The sequence below is a fragment of the Lepus europaeus genome, chromosome 8, assembly GCF_033115175.1.
Source record: "Lepus europaeus isolate LE1 chromosome 8, mLepTim1.pri, whole genome shotgun sequence".
In the NCBI taxonomy this organism is placed as follows: domain Eukaryota; kingdom Metazoa; phylum Chordata; class Mammalia; order Lagomorpha; family Leporidae; genus Lepus; species Lepus europaeus.
The window spans coordinates 71,032,783-71,056,827 of record NC_084834.1 but is presented as its reverse complement, the minus strand read 5'-3'; the positions used below and the strand labels follow the sequence as shown (position 1 = coordinate 71,056,827).

General features: G+C 38.0%; 1 protein-coding gene across 1 annotated transcript; it reads right to left on the bottom strand.

Moving 5' to 3' along the window:
• Positions 1–2,280: 2,280 nt before the first annotated feature.
• On the bottom strand, positions 2,281–15,599 carry GIMD1 (GIMAP family P-loop NTPase domain containing 1). The gene is made up of 3 exons (XM_062199129.1): positions 15,523–15,599; positions 13,189–13,583; positions 2,281–2,560 (listed from the first exon to the last, which is right to left on the bottom strand). The coding sequence occupies exons 2-3, from the start codon at positions 13,579–13,581 to the stop codon at positions 2,300–2,302; spliced, it is 654 nt and encodes a 217-aa protein (XP_062055113.1). The 5' UTR covers positions 13,582–13,583; positions 15,523–15,599; the 3' UTR covers positions 2,281–2,299.
• Positions 15,600–24,045: the final 8,446 nt, after the last annotated feature.

Here is a 24,045-nt window from a genome sequence, read left to right as displayed (position 1 = left end):
AAATTGTTACATATGCACTATAAAATATTGTACAGTCTTTAAAAAGATGGAATCTGGGTTCTATCTTTAGAGTTAGAGGAATTTATAGGAGACAGTGTTAAGTGACATTGTGGAGAGTATAATATGAACAAATTTTAAACCACAAATCCATGTATTTCTTATGCATATGTGTGTGTGTACTGTATGTGTCTGTGATTGGATATATGGAGAAATGCAAACAGCATGTATCAAGTTTTTGACTGACATGAATTATCTGGATTAGATTGATTTGATTGGAGAAGAGGAAAGAGGTAAAAATGTATCAAAAAAGGCAAATTTTATGTTTGCTAAAATAAAGTCAAACATGTAATATTATGATATTTAAGTACTTATATTAAAATGTGTGTATGTGTGTATATTGCATACACCTCTAAAAATAACTCAAGGGAAGAAAATCACAGAAATGTCCCTCTTTGAATGCAAAGACTCCTCTCTCTTCGAATCATAAACATCAGACCAGCCTCACAGATCTTGAATGTCCAATGTTTTGTACTATTATCATTCCTGAAATGAGCTAATGTTTGTGCTCTAGAAGAGTCAGCTGACACCACATGAATGAAAGCCATGGAGGACTCAACACGTGTGTCTTCCTTTTCCACCTCCTCTTCTCCATCAACCAAGGCAGTTTCAGCTTCTCAGCTTAGAGACTGTCACTGATCCAAGCAACCAGCCCCTGCAGAAGTGTCAATTCCTACTTAACTTCCAAACTCTGTCCCATTGTCCAGTCTCCCACTTCATAATCCTGGACCCACAACATAGGAGAAAAGTGCTATGCAGAGAAATAAAGTGGGATTTTGTTTCAAATTGGAATCTGGATTGTTATGCAAGAATATTTTATAAATCATGATTGTTGATTTTCCAATACCATTTGTGTTCTATTTCAATTAATATTGAGCGTTGAAGAAAGCTTTTTGGGATTTCTGTGGAGTAAATGCCAGTTGTGATCCTGTTTCAAATGGGAAATACAGTATATTGCATAGCAAATGAGCAAAAAAAGTCGCTTACAAATTAATGAATCCAAGTTGCTTATAAATTCACAACTGTCTTTGTGAAAGAATTTGATAAACCATAAAGCTCATATGCTGATGTTAAGTATGAAGGTAATCTGATTTTGACTTGGTAGTAGGATTGACCTCTACAGTTGACCAGTTATTTTCCTTCAGGACTCACTGTTGCCATTGACAGCACCCTGAAGCTCTCCACTAAGCCAAGGTGGCCAGCCTTTCAGGTTCCAGAAACTTCTATTCCAGTCTGGCCTTTATTTACAGTAGAACATCACAATTGTTACACTTGCTTTTGCTCAAGAGCTTTCTCTACATTTTTACCTAATGTTTCCCTAAACCTAAATAGAAAGAAAGTGGAAAAGAAAGTTAACATGTGGTGAACATTTACTACCTATCAAGATATCAAGTCTTTTAAGTATGAAGTCAGTCTCTCAAGTGAGGACACTGACAAGTCCAGCCCAGCATCTTTCCTTCCCTACAGTCAAGTAAGCAGTGGAACTAGGCTTTTTTTTTTATATATATTGATATTGGTTAATTCATTTTAGCTTGTATTTAAATGTAAGATATGTACTAAGTAGTTTATAAATTGCAAGTGTTTGCTGCATGTTCACAAAGTGAACACACCCTGTGAAACCAGTCTCCAAACCAGGAAACCAATCATTGCCAGAATCTCAGAAGCCACTCTGAGTGCACTATTGCTCCCAAAGGTGGAACAACAAAAATTTCCTGCATTTTTACCACCAGACTGTTTCAATTACATTAGTTTTGATTGTTTTTGAGCTTTCTACAAATGGAATCATGGAGTATATGCCCTTTGTTGTCTGATTTCTTCCTTTTGATGTTGTTTTGATAATTATTGTTACATGTAGTTGAGTTTCCTTATCCTCATTGCTGTATAATATCCCATTGTGTAAACACACAATTGACTTATCCATTCTAATATTGTTAGACCTTTGAATAATGATAGTTTTCAATTGTTATCTTTTATGAACATTCTTACATAAACGTATCTTTCAGTGAACAAATGTGTGCATTTCTGTTGGATATACACTTATGAATGTAATTGCTTATGTAATGGAATTTTCTTTAGCAATCCCAAATCCTAGATATTCTTTCTAACTTTGTTTTTCAAAGTGGTTTTACCTATGGACACTCTCACTGGTAGTATATGGAAATTCATGCTAACAAAGGCAGTTTGTGAAACCTGGTTTGTGACTCTAATAATACCTAAGGCTCATTTACTTTCATTTAAATCTTTATTTAAAGGTAAGAACTTGGAAACAATTTTCTTTTATAAATCCCATGATTCTTTCTAAGATTTTCATTCTTTGTTCATTAAATGAATTTCCGCTCTTGTACTGGAAAACATATCGGTTCTGAATAGAATTAAGTATGGTTCTCAGTGAATCAGAGACCTCGTGTAAATATTCATCTTCATGGAACCCAGCCTCTTCTATCTTTTCTGCATGGGTGAAAAGAATGGCAGTGTACTTATTCCAGTTGTGTCCCAGAAGTTCCTGAAAGAGAAAAGTTGTTAAATGACTATTTTCCTTGGACTGGATTTCTCAGAAATGAGCAAGGGAGCTATTATGGCCCAGCACAGATAGCCAACATGTGTCATTAAGTTTCTGAAAGCTGATATGCATAAGAAGTGAGGATGGGGTCAAGTCTTACAAGCAAATGTAACGAAGTGGATGGACTTTCGAAAAAAACAAACACCTTCAATTCTTGATTTTCTTTTTTACTGTTATAACTGATGTATATACAACCTTAAAACTACATATTATCTGATTGTGCTGCATATGATGTAATTATATTTATACCATTCATTTATACTTGCCTGACAGCCTATATTAGAACCACTAAATTCCTTTGAGTCAGAGGATATTGGCCAAGGGAATTAGTGTATCTTTTTTTTTTTTTTAATGATGTTTGAGTTATCATCCTGAAAGCACCACTAAGGGCTTAAAATTACATAGTCTGGATACAATCTATTGATTAATCAAATGACATGTAATGGAAAAGCTAACACCAGAATATACTTGGTAATTTGGAACAACTGCAAAATAATACTGTGATCCTCACACCTCCTCACTCCTCTTGCCTAGAATCAAACACAGTTTATTGGATGGCTGCCTCCAATGTGGTTGAAAACATTGAAGATGGGTGTCCCTTTGCTTGTTAATATGTGGAAGTTGGCTATGTAATAAATTCTTATTTGATTAGTGAAAAGCAGATGATAAAAAGCAGAAGTAACAACATGCTTCAAATTGTTCATGCAATGTGAAAGGCATCTTAGAAATAGCCATGTAACTCTAAAAAATATTTTCAAAGTTATCTGAAATCATGATAATATGACAATAAGATAACATTCCTTCTATTCCAAGCACTCCCATCACCAAAATATTTTTAAAACTGCTATAAGTTCATATGTCAAGAAAAATACAAAGTGCATTGGGAATAAACATAACTAGAAATATCCATAACTTCTAATAATCAGAAGGAAGAGGAAAGGCAACTAACATATAGGACGAAATACTGTGCTAAGCACTTTACGTGCTTTATCCCCTTTGAAGTTCAACAGAATTCCTTGTGAGAGATGCTGTTATTAATTATATCATGATGTGAGGAACCTGACACTTTGTAGTGGCTGAGTTACATATATAGTTCAAGTCTTCTGGGAAAAATCTTGAAAAAAACTGAGAGTCTGACAGACTATTTTCAATGCATCTAGTTAATGCAGGATTAAGATTTATAATACTAAAAAATTGAAAAATGAAGGAAAGAAAAGTATAATGGAAGAAAGGAAGGATAGAAAGAAGAAAGGAAGTAAGATGGAGGGAGGAAAGAAAGAGAGAGAGAAACAGAGAGAAAGAGAAAGAAAAGCAGAGAAGAAAGGAGGGGTATAAAATCAAATATGAATATACTCATGAGAACTGTTGGACAAAATATTTATATTCAGAAACATCTCATGACCATGGTTCCCAGTTACTGTACAATGTCTGATACTATCTGACTTTTATTTGAGCCATTATTTCATACCTATTGCATGGCTTGACACTGAACTCTTTGAAGGCAAGATCTATGTCTTTCCATATCAATCCAAGCTTCTGGCATGTGGTAAATTCTCAATAAATATCTGTAGAATTAATTTGGAATGTAAATCCTCATGATCATCTCAAGTAGAAGGCTTGAGGTATTATTAACTTGTTTTGGAGGAGGTTTAATTTTAGAGTTTTATTAATCTTTGGGATACAATATTATCCTTGCATGTGAAGCTTCTCTTTTGTCCTGCATTTAATTATTATGGGTTTGCTTCCATCTGCACTTTATTTTTTGTATTCGTAAGAAATCTTCCACGGACTAGATCCAAAATATTTCTTAATATCTGTTCAAAAATTGTCTATCTAAAACATAGGATAGTTGCACATTTTAATTTTTTCTAAAAATGCCCTGCTTCAAGAAGACCTGGAATATTTAATATTTCAAGGTAAATACATTAGAGAATAATTATTTTAAGAGAAAAGATCTAAACTTTACAAAAGAATTATTCAAAGAATTACTTTAATTGCATAGTCTGATGTGTTTTTAAAGCACAAATTGATTTGCAAAATATTAATTCAACTTTTTAAAACATAATGCTTGTGTAAATATAATTATTCATGTAATGCAAACATCCTATTTTAACAAATGAGGACATAGCAAAATCTGCAGACTTCTATGCACTGCATTATAACAGGTCCCTGATGGGGAGGAGTCGTGGTGTGGCATTGTAAATGATCAGTGGTGTTACAGGTCAAATTGACTACTTACTCCAATTTATATGTTGAAATCCTAACCACTAGTTTCTCAAAATGTGATTTTATTTGAAAATAGGAGCATTGTGTGTCTAACAGAAGTTAGTTAAGATAAGGTCACTAGATTTGTGTCCCTTATGAAACAGGGAAATTTGAACAAATACAAGAAGAATGCCAAGTGAACATGAAGCTGGGCACCTGCCAGCCAAGCAGAGAGGCCTGAAACAGATCCTTCACTCACAGCCCTCAGAGGGACCCGGCAATGCCAACACACTGATGTCAGACCTCCAGCCTCTCAAACCAAGAGACAGCAAATGTCTGTTATTTAAGACAGGCAGCTGGCTGTGCTTTGTTCCAGCAGCCCCAGGAAACTAGTACAAGGGGTTAAAAAAAGGAATAACCTGCTACATAGATCAGATCTAGACTCTGGGAATAAAGATTCTTGGATCATTTGCACCAGAATTACCTTGAAGACTTGCTGAAAATGCATCATAACCTTTAGGGCTGGAGCCCATTAATTCTAATTTTAAAAAGCCACTACAGATTATTTATTTCTTCCACTAGTATCTGCTGTCTTCCAGCCATGTTCTGCTCAGTAGAGACACAGTGTGGAACAAGACAGATACAATTTCTGCTTATATCAAGTGGAGATTTGTGTGCTAACTAAATTTCCAGTTGAGCAAGGGGGGACAGATGGGGAAGAAATACTTTTAATTTGTTGTAATTGCAAATGTTGTGATAAATTATATTGATGTTACAGCATTGGACATTTAGCTCAGTATGGAAGTAGGAATAAGAGGGAGGAATCGAGACAATGTTCTCACATGTAATGATGCTTTGAGCTGATTCTTGAAAAATGGGTAGCAATCATTAAGAGAATTAATAAAACCAAGCATAAATTTGGAGTTATATAGCATTGGGGACTTATTTTTATGCAACCACTGGTCCTTGTTTACTATTATCTCTGAAAATTTTTCAGATCTGATATCTAGTATATACAGTCATACTGATTGTGATAATATTGAAATATTTACATACAAGTTAGAAAATAGCTATTGTAGTTAATGCCTTAAGTGCCACTCCAAAGCTATCTGCTAGATTTTCATTGATTGAGGCCTGATCCATGCTTGTCATTTAAACATTCTTGAAATATCTCCATGATGAAAGTGTATACTAACTGAACTGTTTGGGGCCAACATTGTCACATAGCAGGTAAAGCTGCCTCCTGTGATGGTGGCATCTCATAAGGGCACTGGTTCAAGTCCTGGCTGCTCGATTCTTGTCCAGTTGCCTGCTAATGGCCTGGGAAAGCAGTGAAAGATGAACCAAGTTTTTTGGCCTCTACCACCTATATGAGAGACTTGGATGAAACTCCTGGCTCCTGACTGGCCTGGCTCAACCCTAGCTGTTGCAGCTATCTGGGGAGTGAACCAGCAGATAGAAGATATTTCTCTCTCTACCTCTCCTTCTCCCTCTCTCTTTCCCTTACCTTCTCTCTCTCTCTCTCTCTCTCTCTCTCTCTCTCTCTCTAGCTCTGTCTTTCAAATAAAACAAATAAATCTTTTAAAAATTGCTTAGCACAAACTGTTCTTCCCTAAGTTTTATGAAGCGGCTTCAAAAGTTCCTGGAAGAATGAAATCAAAATAAAAAAGCTTTATTTTTCAACATAGAATCCTCAAGCTCAGTGCACTTTTGTAATCAATGATACAAGTCATTTTATCCATCCCCAATGAACTGAGTGTCCTTGGAATTTAACCATGTCAATGTAACCTTTTTATGTTATTAATCATAGAAAAATGGATACTCTTTAAAGATTTTTTTAAGATTCAGGAGCAAAATGAAGGCAGAAGGAGCCAATTCAGGACTGTTAGGTGGATGCTAATGATTTCTCCTCAAACCTCTTGCAAAAATGTCCTTCTTTGGCAGAGGAAGGAGCAGGAATATTACAGTGGACAAGGACTCTGGTGATATTTTCCTAGGTTGTTTTTCTGCTGAAGGCTTGGCTAACTTTCTCAAAACACTCTCCTAATAATCAAATGTTATTTTTATTTGGCCATCCAGGAAGTCAATAAGCAAAATGCTTTGAGCTTTGTAAAAAAACTGTTGCTCTGACCTTTCTTCTTGATCAATCCACTTTTGCACTGTTTGGCCACTTTTGTCTCTTGGTAGCCTTTACTCTGGTTTAACTTTGTCTTCAAGATTGTACCAGTGGCCGGCGCCGCGGCTCACTAGGCTAATCCTCCACCTTGCGGCGCCAGCACACTGGGTTCTAGTCCCAGTCGGGGCACCGATCCTGTCCCGGTTGCCCCTCTTCCAGGCCAGCTCTCTGCTGTGGCCTGGGAAGGCAGTGGAGGATGGCCCAAGTCCTTGGGCCCTGCACCCCATGGGAGACCAGGAGAAGCACCTGGCTCCTGCCATCGGATCAGCGCGGTGCGCCGGCTGCAGCACACCTACCGCGGCGGCCATTGGAGGGTGAACCAACGGCAAAAGGAAGACCCTTCTCTCTGACTCTCTCTCACTGTCCACTCCGCCTGTCAAAAAAAAAAAAAAAAAAGATTGTACCAGTAAAGACGTGTTTATTTCTTGTTGCAATTCCTCCAAAAAATGCTTCAGAATTTTGATCCCATTTGTTGAATATACGCATTGAAATCTCCTGCCTGTGTCTGCTTTGTAGCAACACTTTTGGCACCCATTGAGCAAAAGCCTAGCTCCTTTTAATATTTCTGAACAAATTGAGGCATCTGTGATATTGGCCATTGTTTCTGATGTTAGTCATCTGTGCTGTTTTCTTAAAGAATATTTTTATCTATTTGAAAGGCAGAGTTATAGAAAGAGGAGGAGAGACAGAGAGAGAGAGAGAGAGAGAGAGAGAGAGAGAGACAGAGAGAAGTCTTCTACCTGCTGATTCACTCTCCAAGTGGCCACAATGCCCAGGGCTAGGCCCAGCCAAAGCCAGGAGCCAAGAGCTTTTTCTGGGTCTCCCACATGGATGCAGGAGCACAAGCATTTGGGCCATCCTCCGCTGCCCTCCCAGGTGCATCAGCAGGAAGCTGGATTGGAAGCAGAACAGCCACTTCTCAAGTCAATGCCTTTATGGGATGTTGGCATCACAGGCAGATGCTCAACCTGCTATGCCACAATCTGTGCTCTTTAAAGAGGCCACAAACAAAATTAATTTTTTCCTCACAAATTGAAGTGCTTTTTCATCATCATTATTATCATTAAAATGAGCTATCCATTTATAAATTGATTACTTTTATTGGGAATTGTCCCCATAAATTTTTTTATAAAACACCAGTAATTTTACTATTCTTTCATCCAAACGTCACCATAAATTTGGTGCTTATTCTTGTGTCAATTTTAGCAGAATTCATGTTGCCCTGATAGTAGCTCTTTCCAAACCTTCTTGGTGTCTCAAAATAGAATTTTATAATGTTTAGAATGTTTAGAATGTTATAACAAGTTAATACTAGTTTATTTGGGTTTAAAATATTTTTGAAACCCACACATCACTTTTTTCATAATACTTATTTTCTACAAAATGTCTGCAGACCCCTCATCTATTACAACAGGATTATCTCTTGCTAGGTTAGCACTTACTGAAGTAGGTAGCGTTCCTTTCGCTCCTGGTTTTCTGTATTGTATGTAACATTAACACAATCTGTTTTTGTTTCCACCAGACATTTTGTATACTTTCAACCATAATCTCATTCAGGGAAAATGAGCTAGAATAACTAAAGGTAATACCACTTACTTACAAGCCCATGTGTTCAGCCACTGGAAGTTTTCATGTGCTGGTAATTATTTATGAAAGGATGCTCACGTCCTTAACTGTGAGAGAAATTGCACTTTTGGATTACTGCCCAAAACAGAAGAGAGTGGTTGATTTAGCTTGTAATCTTTAGATTGATTTTTGGCCAGAAAAATAGTTGAATATTTGAAAGTACTGTCGCTTGGTGTATAGTCATCATGTTAGTAGCCAAACAATTCTCTAAGGGCCCAGAGAAAGAATAATCACAGTTGATTGATACCTTCCATAAAAATCCAAGAACAAGATAAGTTAATGCAAGTTATCTGGTGTTAATAATTTAAATATAGTACTAAGCTACATGGAAATTTTACAATCAATCATGAATTGTTTGGTTTCAGAGTGCTAATGGGTAGGAGTCCAACTAGTCCTTTTGGGACAACTAGTTAGGATATAAACTTTGTTTTCCAGGAATTGTGTTCATTTTCCCAGGACCTCACCAGCCCTGCCCCATTTGTTTGTGGTTGATGAAATCATAGCATCTGGACTTTTTAGGGGGAAAGTTTTATAAAAAAAGCCAACTATTACATCAACTAAGAAAAAACTTATCACGGAACAGGAGGACAGTGAGGACCATTTTTTATTTTTTATGCTATTCCCTTGCTCCCATCCTATTTTACAGTGCCACATTTTCCTTTTCAGAGAGCCAGCACTGAATGATAAGACCTTCATGGATCAGATTTAGAGAATATTCCGCCTTAGAGATCCTGTGTCCAAATTATTTGCCTTACAGATGATATTTTTATGTTAAATGACTTGGCCAAAGCCGCACAACTGATTATTGGCACATCTGGGTTTATGACAGTGGCCCTTTGCCCATCAGGTCCATGTCCTTTCCACTAAATTGGGGCTCTCAGTTTAATCTTTCTAAGCTGGCGAATCTGTTTTCCTGATTTATTTATACATTAATGAGGAAGTTACCTTTTATAGTTAAAAATCAGGCTTTGTAAATTATATTTCACTCTTAGGTTTTCTGAAGGCTATCAGGATAAACCAAAAATAAGGTTATTTTTATAACTAATATGCCCTAATTTTATGATAAAGCATATACTAATAATCAAAAAAAGTGACAAAAGCCAACATTTGTTGTGCACTTGCCTTGTGCTAGTATCTGAGCTAAATAACTTAGCTGTTAATATGGCAGTAATCTCTGAAGTAACCCAATGAAGTAAGCACTATTATCATCGCCAATTTTCCGATTAACTTAAGAGATATTATTTGCCTTAGGTCGCAGAGCAAGTAAGTACCCAAGTAGGAACTTGAACACAGATATAACTCATTCCGGGATCCAGGCTCTTTGTGTCTACAACTTGCCCTCCCAACACTTCCGTTCCCAGCCCTGGCCCCACCCTGCTCTGCTCTGTAACTACCTGTTCATTTGAATGAGGACTCATCATAATCTGGGAAGTGAATTAATAACAATGGCAGTAATAATGGCAATGATTTACTATTTTCTGTGAACCTACCATAAGTTAGGCACAATAGTAAGTGCGCCATATTTATTAAGTACTCTTTAATAGGTAAAATTATTCACATTTTATAAGCAAGGTACTAAAGCTAAGAAAGTCTTAGTAACATTTGTAGCCATATGCCTGGAAAGTAGTTGGTTTGTTTTTTCAGTAATGTCTAACAAACAAGCCCATGATAGCAGAAAGCTTATAGGATTCAGTCAATTTCCTAGGTTCAAGTTCTGGTACAGCTTGGGTGCATGTTGGCTCTTTCTGTGAGATGACTTAGTTATATCTTCTCTAATCCAGTATTTGGATCAGAGAACATTTAGCTGACATTCCAGGTAACACACAGATAAATCTTTCTTTTTATTTCCCACCTCTGGTGAGAGGACTCACTAATATCTCCATTATTTTGCTGTAAATTAGTACAGGCTTAACATAAATAAAGAGAAAGGGCTCTTTGGGGAAACATTCCCACTGTCACAGCTGGCAGCTCATAACCCCTCTGCAAAATATTAGAGCACAAATTGGGAGAGAGATTCAGAGACAACAGGGAGGCTCAGGAAAAGTGAGGCCACTTCTCTGGCTCTGGCCTTGCACACATCTTCCATGGGAGGCATCAGCACGCTCAGAAAGAGGGAAGGGAAGAGAGACAAGGCACACACTCTGTTCTCCATTCCCCATCAGCCAGGAAAAAAGAGAAATCCAGGATGTGCCTGGAACTGGAGGACCTTAACAGCTCGTGGCTCCGTCTTAACAGCTGCTGGCCCTGTTGAATAATTCAGACATCCTGCAGCTGCTCCCAATCTGTGAGTACATCCAGATGGCTGCCACTGGCATCTGAAGCATCTTCAGAAAGAAGGTCATATACAGCCAGGCTGTGCTTAGGTGACCATCAAGCAAAGACCACGTAGAACCCCAGAATAAGTCGGTAGAGTCCCTAGGGGCCACAGGCCACTCTGAGGACTACCACGTCTTGGCAGCTCCAGTTTTCTTGGGAGACAGAATTTTTTTATTCTGGAAAAAAAGTATTCTGAATCTAAGTTTTCCCCTAGCCCATTCCTCTCTGCCATCAACTACTGACTTGGACACAGAAAAGGAAAGCAGTTGTCAGAGGAGAATGATGTATGTCAGACATTGCTTTAGGAGACTGGAGACATGTATGAATCCAAACCACTTCTATAAAATAAGTTAAGGGATTACGATATCATTTGATATTCTAAAACTAGGAATATATTTTCAAAATGCATGTCATTGAAAATATCCTTTTGGGTCAGCATGGGTCCGTCACAGAGAAAAATAATGGCACACATCGTCAGGTTAGCTCTTGAGAAGTAATTGTTTATGCACCTGCTGAATTGTACCTACCTATGGGTTCAGCTAAGTGTCTGTTTAACAACAGTTTTGCAAAGAACTGTGAAGGTATTGTTACTGATGTAATGGATGCAGGTTCCTCACCACTTGATTTCTACCAGAAATACTAGAATGCAGACTTTGTTTGGGGAAGGTTTATGGGCTTGCTTAGTTTCCATTTTGTTTCTTAATTGCAATCATCTTCCTCTTCACTTTGATGTATCATGTCCTTGATTTTTCAGGAGTTGGATAATGAAGATTATTTTTTATGCTCTTGTCACCCTAATTTTTTCTGCTAGTTTCTTGTGGCTAAACATTTTTTTTCATTTTTAGACACACACACAATTACTGAAAGACAAAATGTATGTCTTCCATTAAAAACATTCTTTCATCTTTAGTAGTTAAAGGAAAAAAATCCTTCTTTTTAGCAAAGCATGCTATCTTTCAGGGCACAGCAGGGCCTGCATCAGTGTGGTCTGAGATGGGACCAGAAGCGTAGTAGTCGTATAAATTCTTCTTAGGTGGAAAATGTGTGTTGTCTATTTTCTGTGCCGTTCCTAGAAGACATGGATTCTCTGAGCTCAGTGACTCAGGGATCCTCATACTACTGGTAAAGTTCAGTCTTTAGATTTGAACTAGACTAGACCCAGACTAGAGAATGAAGAGATTGAACAAAGTAGGGTAGCTCCATGAAGAGTTTCTAGGATTTGTTAGTAATAGACTACGTTCATCTTGCTCTTAAACACTATACAGGAATATAAAAATGTATCCTCCTTCCATCTCCCATTTGTGGCTATATTCAACCCAACTCCTTTCTAAACTGCCTGAAAGAGCCTCCAATTTCCTGACAAAATGAGTGAACAAGTAAACAAATAGGGACGGCCACTAGACCAGGGTGGCATACATTTGGTTATATGTGACCTGAGGTCCCTGTGTTCTTATCCTGGCTGGAGTGGAGCAACTACTTAAACTACAGATGATGATGCAAGCAAAGAAGTGGAAATTCTTGATTTCTTTCTTATATATAATGTCTAGCCCTCTTTTGAATGTTTATTACGGTATAAACCTTTTGAAGCCCTCTCCCACACATTACACTAATTTGGTCCTTGATGCGTTGTCTTATTCTGGTTCATCTAATTATCTCCTCCAGGATCTAAGATTTTTGAAGACAGAGCTCTTGTCTCATTGACAAATCACTAAGCTCTGTGCAGGTGTTCAATACAGTGTTCAGTGACCAAATTAGTGAGTGAATATCCACTTGCTGGTGAACCATAAGAGAGTCTGCCCTTAATGTTCAATGCACGCAAATCAGATTCTGAAACCTGACTGCTTTGAGAAGTACATGGATAGTGATGACAGGGCACATGTGCAGGCCCCACTCTGGAAATTCTGTTTCAGTGACTTTAGGATGGATCTACATTTTAAACAAACAGCCAGTTTTTTGGTACAGGTAGTTCAATATCCACATTTTGCAAATGTATTCAAGTTTGCAATTCTTTAGTTCTTGAGGCTTATCCAAAGTTTAGTATCTCACAATTTTTCCCATTGCTGATTGGATTCCTTTAAAGGAAGTTGTAAAAATTACTCTTGGTGGGAAAATCAGATAATTTTTACTGACTATATATGATCAATTTTGTGGTTTAAACTAATCTTATAATCAGGTTTTCATGATTCTTTCCTAATGGGCTAATGTCTTCCAAATGGGCACAAAGGCACTAGTGTGGTCTTTGTTTTACCTGGATCATCTGGACTGGGTGAGACGCCTCGTGTCCACAGAAAGGCATGTCTGCTCTCTGGACCAGCAGGGCAAAGTGGAGACCCTGTTGCCTGAAGTGATGTGCCAGGGCTTGCTTGATCTCATGTTTCACCTGCTCCGTGCTCAGCCTGCTGTGCGGATAACCTGGAGTGTCCAACACCTGGACTTGCAGAGTGATTGCTCGCCCTGCCCGACGCATGAAATTGCGGAGGTGACAACTGTGGCCCAGTCTACAATCTGTGGTCACAGAACACGGAGCAAAGCTGCTACGGAAGTCAGTGCTTCCCAGAAGAATATTCCCGGCAGAGCTTTTTCCACTCTGAGTCATGCCAAAGAGAGCTAAATTGATGATCACCTCGCTGGGATCTGTCATGGCTGTGGTAAACAAAGGCACAGCTTAAATGGTGAGGCTTCTACAAACACTCTGTAAAAGATTTCTTACCTGGCCTGGAGCACTGCCTAGTTATCCCTCTATATCTATGGCATATTGGTTCCAGAGTCCCCCATGGATAAAAAGTCAACAGATACTCAAGTTTCCTATAGAAATGGTATAATATTTGCATACAACACATGTGCATTCTCCCATATACTTTCATCTCTAGATTACTTCTATTATCTTCTACAGTGTAAACGCTGTGTAGAGAGTTGTAATACTAAATTGTTTAAGACATGATGACAAGAAAAAAGTTTGTGTACATGTTCAGTACAGACACAACTGTTTTAAAATATTTTTGATTTATGGGTAGTTGAATCCATGAACTTGGAGCTTGCAGGTCCATAAGGCCACCTGTACTACCTCCGATTTGCTTTCTTCTCTTTGGTAGTGATAGAAACATAAAGGGATGCTCCACTACACTGGAGACTCCACATTGACAGATGATTGAAGTAGTATTAGCAATTTACAGTGGAAAAAAAAAGAGAAGACAAGTACAGATAGAGAAAGGAAGAGGAAGAAATAATTTCAGGAAAATGAGAAAAACCCAAGTTACATGCAGATAATATAAAACATGTTTATGAGGAATATGTTAATGCATCACATGTGGTCAGTGAGTTGGTTTAGGAATGGGTATTAAGGTTCCTGGATGCAGGAACAAAACTAGTAGCAGTATTTGAAAATGACTCACTGTGAGTATTAGAGGAATTGGAACAGGACAATGGAAGAAATACCCATTCTTGCACTTTTAGCTATGGCTTCCATCTTCCTACCTCCCAACTCCTTGCATAAATATCATCTCCAATAAAAATAATTTTTCCTAACTTCCTTATTGCTCCTCTCCTGTGAAATGTGAATAACATCAAATAACACTCCTGGGGCCGGCACTGTGACGTAGCAGGTGAAACTGCCGCCTGCAGTGCTGGCATCCCATATGGGTGCTGGTTCAAGTCTGGCTGCTCCACTTCTGAGCCAGTTCTCTGCTATAGCCTGGGAAAGCAAGTAGAAGATGGCCTAAGTCCTTGGGTCCCTGCACCCGAGTGGGAAGACCTTGAGGAAGTCCTGGCTCCTGGCTTCGGATCGGCGCAGCTCCGGCCGTTGCAGCCAATTGGAGAGTGAGCCAGCAGATAGAAGACTCTCTCTCTCTGCCTCTCCTTCTCTCTGTGTAACTCTGACTTTCAGATAAATAAATAAGTCTTTAAAAAAAAACAAATAACACTCCTAGTTCTGCTTCCTAAATATTTTTACAACCAGGCAACATTCTGATAAAAATGAGAATTACTTGTAATTTCTTTTATGAAATAATTAGCAACTTATTTCTATGATCCACCATCGCAGTGTTGACTCCATAATAAAGAAAGTAACACACATTGTATGATTCAGATAGGAGAGAGAAGAGTCTTGGGGTAGTTTCTCCTGTACTTATGCCTAAGAAGTGTAGTCAGTCTTTAGTACAGAGCACAGACTCTTTATGGCATTTTATGGTCATCAATTATTTTCATCAGATTGATAAAGAGAGCTACCGGTCACCAGCCAAACATGCTCAATTAGCTGATTCAGAAGCAAAGACATTTTAATATCACATATTTATTATTTCTGCTGATAACTACAATTCTATTACACAGTTTTAAGTACCCCATGTCATTCTTGTCCTCTACTTCTCCTAATGCCTTTCTCCAGACTCTAATGTGAATGCCTGGAGAAACCCTCACATCCCCAGAAAAAGACTTTTAGAAGCCCTCCAGATGGCATCACCCACCCTGCTCATTCAGTTAACTGTGCAGAGATTCTGTTAATTTCTTCTAATTCCTGAATCAGATGCATGATATTTTCTGAAATACTCTTTATGCAGCTCCAATCTATTTGCTATATATTACGTACCTTTTCCAGTCGTGAAAGCGCTTTTTACACAAAGACTTGTCTCTAACTATGGTTGTTCTTTGGTGTGAACTTTGATCTTCTGACAGCATTATTGTACCAGTCTGGGACTGATACTAAGTGTACTTTATTTAATTAATCATTACCCTGTATCCTCTTTATAAATGATTAATTACCATCTCCTAATGGGCATTGACTTTTTATGTAAACTGTCAGACTTGTACTTTTAATAGGTACTTCCTCAATTGTGTACTTCAAGGATTAAATTCTTTACATAGTGTTTTCCTATTAAATAACAATTTGTTTATAGCATAATGAAATGCAAAATTTTTAAGTGTTAGGCAAAAACTAGACAGTCTATAGAAATGGTATTCATGGAAACAGAAAACACCATATTGCTTTTCACTTCATGAAATGTTTCAATAAATGGATGTGTAATATATGCACAGTAATTAGACTCTGATTTCATACCACTATTGAGTTCATACATTAAAAATTCTCAGGCCGGCGCCGCGGCTCAATAGGCTAATCCTCCACCTGCGGCGCCGGCACACAGGGTTCTAGTCCCAGTCGGGGCGCTGGATTCTGTCCCGGTTGCTCCTCTTCCAGTCCAGCTCTCTACTGTGGCCTGGGAGTACAGTGGAGGGAGGATGGCCCAAGTGCTTGGGTCCTGCACCCCATGGGAGACCAGGGGAAGCCCCTGGTTCCTGGCTTCGGAGCAGCGGGCGACCATTGGAGGGTGAACCAACAGCAAAGGAAGACCTTTCTCTTTGTCTCTCTCTCTCAATGTCCACTCTGGCTATCAAAAAAAAAAAATTCTCTTAGAAAAATATTTTAGTTAAATTCATAGAATTGAAACTTATTATCTTACTAATGAAATCACTATCATGATTTATCAGCATATGCAATTTTCATATCAATGGTAGTGCAAATACATGTAAAGAAAAAGGAATATAATTAGTTAGGACTTAAGGCAAAATCAATTTTACTTAAAACTGTGTATTTGATTTTGTGATTGAAAGTTCATATTTGATTTTTACCACTTCTTAATTCATAACACATACTTTCCAAAATATTTGTTAGTGTATAAGACAGAAACCTTAGTAAGGTTATATTTGGGTTCATCTCTTTAAATTCTCTCAAATGTCTGTGAAGTATGTATTTCTGTATGAAGGGAAGTTGGAGACATCTGGAATGCCTTATGACATCATGGGTTGGGAGTTAAAGAGTTTTCTTCCTGTATGCATATGACAAGGAAAACATGAACTAGATTCATTCGTCTGAGAAACACACAGGCTGTCTTGACTGAGGAAGACAGAACCTCCCCCAGGTGGCAGTAGCAGCCTGTTTCCTAAGAAGAGATTTCGAACCAGTACCTAATTTTTGTTCTCATCCTCAAACTGTAAACTGGCATTTTTCAATATTCTACGTCAACATACATTTACTGTGGGGTGAACTTTTTGAAGAGGAGCAAAACCAATCTTTCCTTCCCATTTTCCTTATAGAACACAGCAAGTGTAGGAGGTCTTTGGTTATCAAAGTTGCCACTTCGAAGATCTAGTATATAACATTTTCTGAATGCCAATGGCTGATTGTTTAAAATAATGTTCAGAGTTTATAAGCATATTAGAAGTTCCAATGAAATTGCAACAATTTTATGTAAATTCTCACAGGCCTAATGGAAGTTTTAGATTTGAATCAACTTAGGACTATCATAGGAAGGAAATTTATTAATATGAGATGCTGCTGAAATATTGATTGCCAATTCTCTTTGAATCAGTGTAATAGAACTATTTGAAAAATTGCCTTTTCATTGACTTGGCTAAATATAATGTAGTAGGGATAAAAATATATTATCTTTTAAAAAGAGCTCCAAAATTCCTTTTCAAAGAAGGAAGTGTTATTTGAGAAAATAGTTTGATCAGCTTCTTAGAGGAGGATAGAAAAGTGAGTCACGACAACATGAGACAAAGTTACAAAACTAAGCAAAAGCCCGTCTGATGGTGACGGAGAGGAGCCAAGAAAACAGAGGAGAACATCAGGGTAAAAAGAGCGAGGGAAAGAAGAATGGCAGGAAGTTGAATCTCTAAGTTTGCTTAAGTGGAAATGGCTAAGGGACTTTTTATTTTCGAGCAGAAATAGCTACATTTCGTCTTACAATTCTGGGAATGTAAAGCCAGCCGCATTTGTAGTTTATTTGTATGAAGATGGTTTTTTAATTTTATTTTTGGTTTTGATTGTTATTTCCATTTGATTTTATTTTGATGGAAATTAATGTAAAGGGCTAAGGTCCAAGCCTGTATTAGCACAGGACAGGAATCACACAGTTGGAGATTCTGGTGTGAGCCCTGAGTTGAAGTATTTTGAAGTGACAGTAGATTGAAGCTCAAAGGATCCTAGTTCCTAGAAGTTTTCAGAGAAGGATGTGGGGTTTACTATAGTTCACAAAATGAGATAAATGAGATATTTTGGGGATAAGAGAGACTCTTATGATAAGAAACAATTATATTTTAATTTTTTTTACTTTTTCTAATTTTAACAAATTTTAAGTTTTTTTTTTTTTTTTTCTGATCCTGGGCTTTGCTTTGTTGGGAGTGTCTTTATTACTGATTCAATTTCTGTATTGTTTATTGGTTTCAGATTTCTGTGTCTTTATGACTCAATTTTAAAAAGTAGATTGTATGTGTCCAGTAATCTTTCCATTTCTACTAGATTTTCCAATTAGTTGGCATATAGCAGTTTATAATAGTTCTTGATGATTCTTTTTATTCCTGTGGTATCCATTGTTTCATTTTCTTTTTCATCTCTGATTTTATTTATTTGGGTCTTTTCAATGGTGTATCAATTTTGTTTATTTTTTCAAAAAACCAGCCCTTAATTTCACTGATCTTTTCTACCTCTTTTTTTGTTTTAATTTTGTTATTTTGCTTATTTCTTCTTCTAATTTTATTATTTCTTTCCTCCTACTAATTTGGGGTTTGGTTTGTTGCTTTCCTAGGTTCTTGAGATGCATTAACACCTCATTATTTGATGCCTTTTGCATTTCTTGATGTAAGCAGCAGTAGCTATAAACTTCTCTCTTAACACTGATTTTGCTGTATCCCATAAGTTTTGATATATCATATTATCATCTTCATTAATTTGTAAATATAATTTCTTCTATTACCCACTGTTCATTTAGGAGTGTGTTGTTCTGTCTCCATGTGTTTGAATACATTCTAGAGTTTCTTGAGTTGTTACTATCCAGCATCAACCCAGCGTGATTTGAAAAAGTGCATGGCTTGATTTCAATCTTTTTTTAATTTGCTGATACTTACTTTATGGCCTAGCATAAACGTAAAATTCCATGCACTTAAGAAAAGAATGTGTAGTTTTCAAATGTGAGATGAAATGTTCTATCAGGTTCATTTTTTCCCCATAGTTTAGCTGTGTTGCTTCTTTGTTTATTTTCTTTATAGTTTATATTTCTATTGAGGAAAGTGGAGTGTTAAGTCCCCCATTACTATTGTATTGGAGTCTATGTCTTCCTCTAAAGGACCATTCGTTTTAAAGAGCCAGCTGTCCCGGCACTGGGTGCTGGTGCATATACATTGAATTGATCCCTTAATCAGTACAATGCCCTTCTTTGTCTCTTTTTAATAGTTTTTGTGTTAAAAGTCCATTTTGTCTGATATTAGGATGGCTACACCTATTTCTTTTTGCTTTCCATTTACATGTAATGTGGTTTTCCATCCTTTCACTTTTAATCTGCATGTATCTTTGTTGGTGAGGTGTGTTTCTCTTTCTTTCTTTCTTTCTTTCTTTCTTTCTTTCTTTCTTTCTTTCTTTCTTTCTTTCTTTCTTTTTTTGACAGGCAGAGTTAGACAGTGAGAGAGAGAGAGAGAGAGAGAGACAGAAAGGTCTTCCTTCCATTGGTTCACTCCCCAAATGGCTGTTACGGCCAGCGTGCTGTGCTGTTCTGAAGCCAGGAGCCAGGTGCTTCCTCCTGGTCTCCCATGCGGGTGCAGGGCCCAAGCACTTGGACCATCATCCACTGCCTTCCCAGGCCACAGCAGAGAGCTGGACTGGAAGAGGAGCAACCAGGACAGAATCTGGTGCCCCAACCAGGACTAGAACCTGGGGTGCCAGTGCTGCAGGCGGAAGATTAGCCAAGTGAGCCACAGTGCTGGCCAGAGAAGTGTTTCTTGTAGGCAGCACATAAATGGGATTTTTTTAAACCCATTAGCCAGTCTGTATCTTTTATCTGGAGAACTGAGGCTATTTACATTGAAGATTACTACTGATATGTAACATCTTAACCTTGCCATTTTCTCAAAAATATTCCTACTGTTTGCTTTGGATTTCCTTTATACTTTTACTGGGAGATTTTCTGCCTTCACATTCTTTCATAATGATGAATATTTTTCTGTGTTTCTGCTTGTACCACATCCTTAAGCTTCATTTGAAAGGCTTGGTGAATGGTGACAAATTCTTTCAATTTCTGTTTGTTATAAAGGGTCTTTATTTCACCTTCATTCATAAATGAGTGCTTTGTAGGATACAATATTCTGAGTTGACCATTTTTTTCTGTTAGGCATTGGACCTTGTCTCTGCATTCTCTCCTAGTCTTTTGGGTTTCTGATGAGAAATCAGCTGTAAGTATAATTGAGATCCTTTGAAAGTAATCTCCTGTTTCTCTTGTGCACATTGTAGAATATTTTCTTTATGCTTTACTTTGAAAGTTTGACTACAGTATGTTGTGGTGAACATCTTTTATGGGCATGTTGAATAGGAGTTCTAGGTGCCTGTGTGTCGGATGTTCCTTTCTTTCTCCAAATTAGGAATTTATTCTGTAATTAATTCACTTAATAGGCCTTCTAGTCCATTTTATCTTTCCACACCTTTAGGAACTCCTAAGAGCCTTATGTGAAGTATTTTCATATTATCTTGTAAGTTTTGAACATTGTTTTTAATTTTTCCAAATTCTTCTTCTTTTTTTTTAACCCAAGCTGGGCATGATAGATCTCTATTGTTAGCAGGTGGGAAGGTATGGTCACATCTGTTGACATAATCATATCCTTACCTCTTCTCTTCCAAGGTAATCAATGCCCAGGATTAGCCCACAGTGAGTGCAACACTCACCTGTGGTGCCACATGAACTGCACAAAAGATCTATGCAGTCTTTAGTGTGAACACAGATTCCTCTGCAATGATCCATCCCAGGCAATCAGGGAGCTATGAGCTTCTGGGCTGGATGCAATGATTGCCTGGATATCCAGCAACACCCTGCACCCTATTGTCCAGTAACAGATTTTCCACAATCTCATCACACAAGGCTCCCCAAACCTCTGGGTGCAGAGGATCTGCTCTGCCCTGCTAGTCTATCCCATCCATGGAGAGAGCAGAGATGTTCCCAGAGCCAGCTGTTTGTGGCTACTCTGCCTTGGTGGTTTGAACTCCAAAGTTTGTGATAGGTTGAGAAGATGTGGGCACCTCAAAGTTCTATGGTGGGTGCTCAGTGCCCTGTCAATCCTTCTAACTAGACCCAAAGTCAGTGTGGAATGCAGATTTTTCCCTCAGGTAAAATCCCCTGGTCACATGCATCCTCAAAAGTGGCCACAGTTTCAAATTATGTCAAAATGGTGCTTTCTTCCTGCCAGTTGTCCTTGTGGGTCTATGGGGAGAAAAAACATGCTTTTCTTTTGATAGATTAGGTGGGTTACATCACAGCAGGTTACATTTGGCTGGGTTAGGTGGCTTACCTTAATTCTGTTATGGGTCCAGGTCAACTCAAAGACAGTGATCTTCAAGGTTCTCCCTCTAGCAATATCACTAGTGGCACAGGCTACCGCAGTCTGCTTGCACCTCGTTCTCCAAAGCAGGCATGTCTGCCAGTTTCCAGCTGTGTGGATTGTGGATTTCTACTGCCAACTCCTTTCCAGATCCCCTGGGAATGCATTTCTTCCACTCTTCTGCTGTCTTCCCATCATCTAAAGCAGTACGCCTTTCCCTTTTCAGCAGTCTTGGAAACCTTTATATTTTAATTTTTAAAATGTAAAATGAATATATATATTTTCATACAGCTATATATATACACACACATTTTAAAATATATACACAATATATATACTCACACAGATATATATCTGTGTGTATATATGTATATATAAATTTAATACTTGGGGGCTGGAATTGCTGCTTAGTTCATAAAGCCACCACCTGTGCATCCCACGTGGGCATCAATTCATGTCTTGGCTGCTCCACTTCCAACCCAGCTACCTAATAGCTTGGGAAAAGCAGCAGGGGATGGCCCAAGTGTTTGGGCCCCTGACACCCATGTGGAAGACCTAGATGAAGCTTCTGGCTCCTGACTTCAGTGTTGCCCTATTCCAGCCATTGTGACCAACTGGGGAGTGAACCAGTGGATAGAAGATCTCTTTCTGTCCTCCCTCTCTCTCTGTAACTCCGATTTTCAAATAAACAAATAAATCGTTAAAAGCATAACATTTTACCTGTTTATATACTCAGTAAAATTGTATCTTTACACTTTACAGTTTTATTATAAGTCTTATTACAAGTAGTTGTTGATTCACAGCAATTTGACTAAATGATGCTCTCACAGCTCCATGAAAATTTCAGTTTTTATTGACTTGCATTGTGAGCCCCTTGCTTTGATGATATTGTTTCCATATTAATGAAAAACCTACAAGTATTGACAAGACCTCTATTTATGATGAACCTGTGCATTTAATCTTGGCCAGCACTACACTAAGTTGAGGTTCCTCTCAACTGACAGTCTGGTTGAAGTCGGTGGTGATTTGATTGACTCGGTTTGAGCTGGTTTTAGATAAAGGCCATCATATCTCACCTTTCAAAATATTGAGACATTGGCCAATAGTTTAAATTTGGCAGACACCTGGTCTTAATTTGAATGCAGTGTGAAGATTCTTGAAACAATGAAGAATATGTGTGTCTAGATAGTAATATTTTGGGGAGTAGGAGTCTCTAGTGCAAAACTGCTTGGCTTCATATATTAAAAATTCTACCAATCACATTCCCAAGCAAGGTTATTTATGATGTTTTGTTTTTTTGTTTGGTTTTGTTGTTTCTTGCTTTCTTGTTTGATTTTTCTGAGCTTTCTGCACACACACACATACACACACATTCAGATCATAGAGAGGATATGTGTTTTCCGAAACATTGTAAAATACATTTAAACATTAAACATTTAAAAATGCAGAAAAGAATGGACAGGAAAATAAGTTGCTTTCAGATATTTATTTCCTAGGGACCATGGGAAAGTAGCTCATTTTGGGGACTGATACATGGGTACATTTCTTTATCCAAACTACTCATGTCCTACTCCTATTTATTCTTCTTGTTTAAGATCACTGTTGCTGGGGTAGGTGTTCCAGTTAGCGATAAGATGCTCTTAAATCACCCCTGTACTATAGCCAAGAACTTAGGTTTGATTCCTGGCTCCAGCTTCTGATTCCAGCTACCTATTAATGTAGAACCCGAGTGACAGCAGTGGTGTTCAAATAACTGTATTACTATAGGCAGACCTATATTGCATTCCTGTCTCTGGGCTTTGTCCCAGCTCAGCCTCAGACATTATGAGCATTTAGGGATTAACTAACCAATGGAATCTATGTTGCTCTGTTTTGTTTACTTTCTGTGTCTCTGCCTCTAAAATAAACAACTTTTTTAACATAAAAAAAAAACAATTAGGGGCTGGAACTGTGTAAAGCAGGTAAAGCCGCCACCTGCAGTGCCAACATCCTGTATGGGCACTGTTTCCAGTCCCAGCTATTCCACTTCTGACCCAGTGATCTGCTATAGTCTGAGAAAGCAGTAGAAGATGGCCCAAGTCCTTGGGCTCCTGTACCTGTGTGGGAGACTTAGAAGAAGCTGCTAGCTCCTGGCTTCAGATCAGCTCAGTACCAGCTATTGTGGCCATTTGGGGAGTGAACCAGTGGATGGAAGACCTCCCCCCCCCCCCTCTCTGTCTCTGCTTCTCTGTAACTCTGCCTTTCAAATAAATAAGTCTTTAACAGCAACAACAACAAAAAGAACAATTATTGAAATGAAAAGTATTAATAATGTGATTGTTTAGTATACAAATTGTATGGAATGCAAAAGTAATTGTTAGAAATTACTTAATCAGTATATAATTTATAATATACTACTAAATTTTCTAGGTTTTGTAATTTGGTTGATTTTTAAAGAGTTACATTGATTTTTTTAAAAATTTTATTTATTTATTTGAGAGGTAGAATTACAGACAGAGAGAGGAAGACAGAGAGAAAGGTCTTCCATCTGCTGGTTCACTCCCCAAATGGCCACAATGGCCGGAGCTGAGCTGATCTGAAGCCAGGAGCCTGAAGCGCTTTCCAGGTCTCCCACACAGTTGCAGGGGCCCAAGCTCTTGGGCCATCTTTTACTGCTTTCTCAAGCCATAACAGAGAGCTGGATAGGAAGAGGAGTAGTTGGGACTCGAACTGGTGTCCATATGGAATGCTGGCACTGCAGGCAGAGGATTAATGT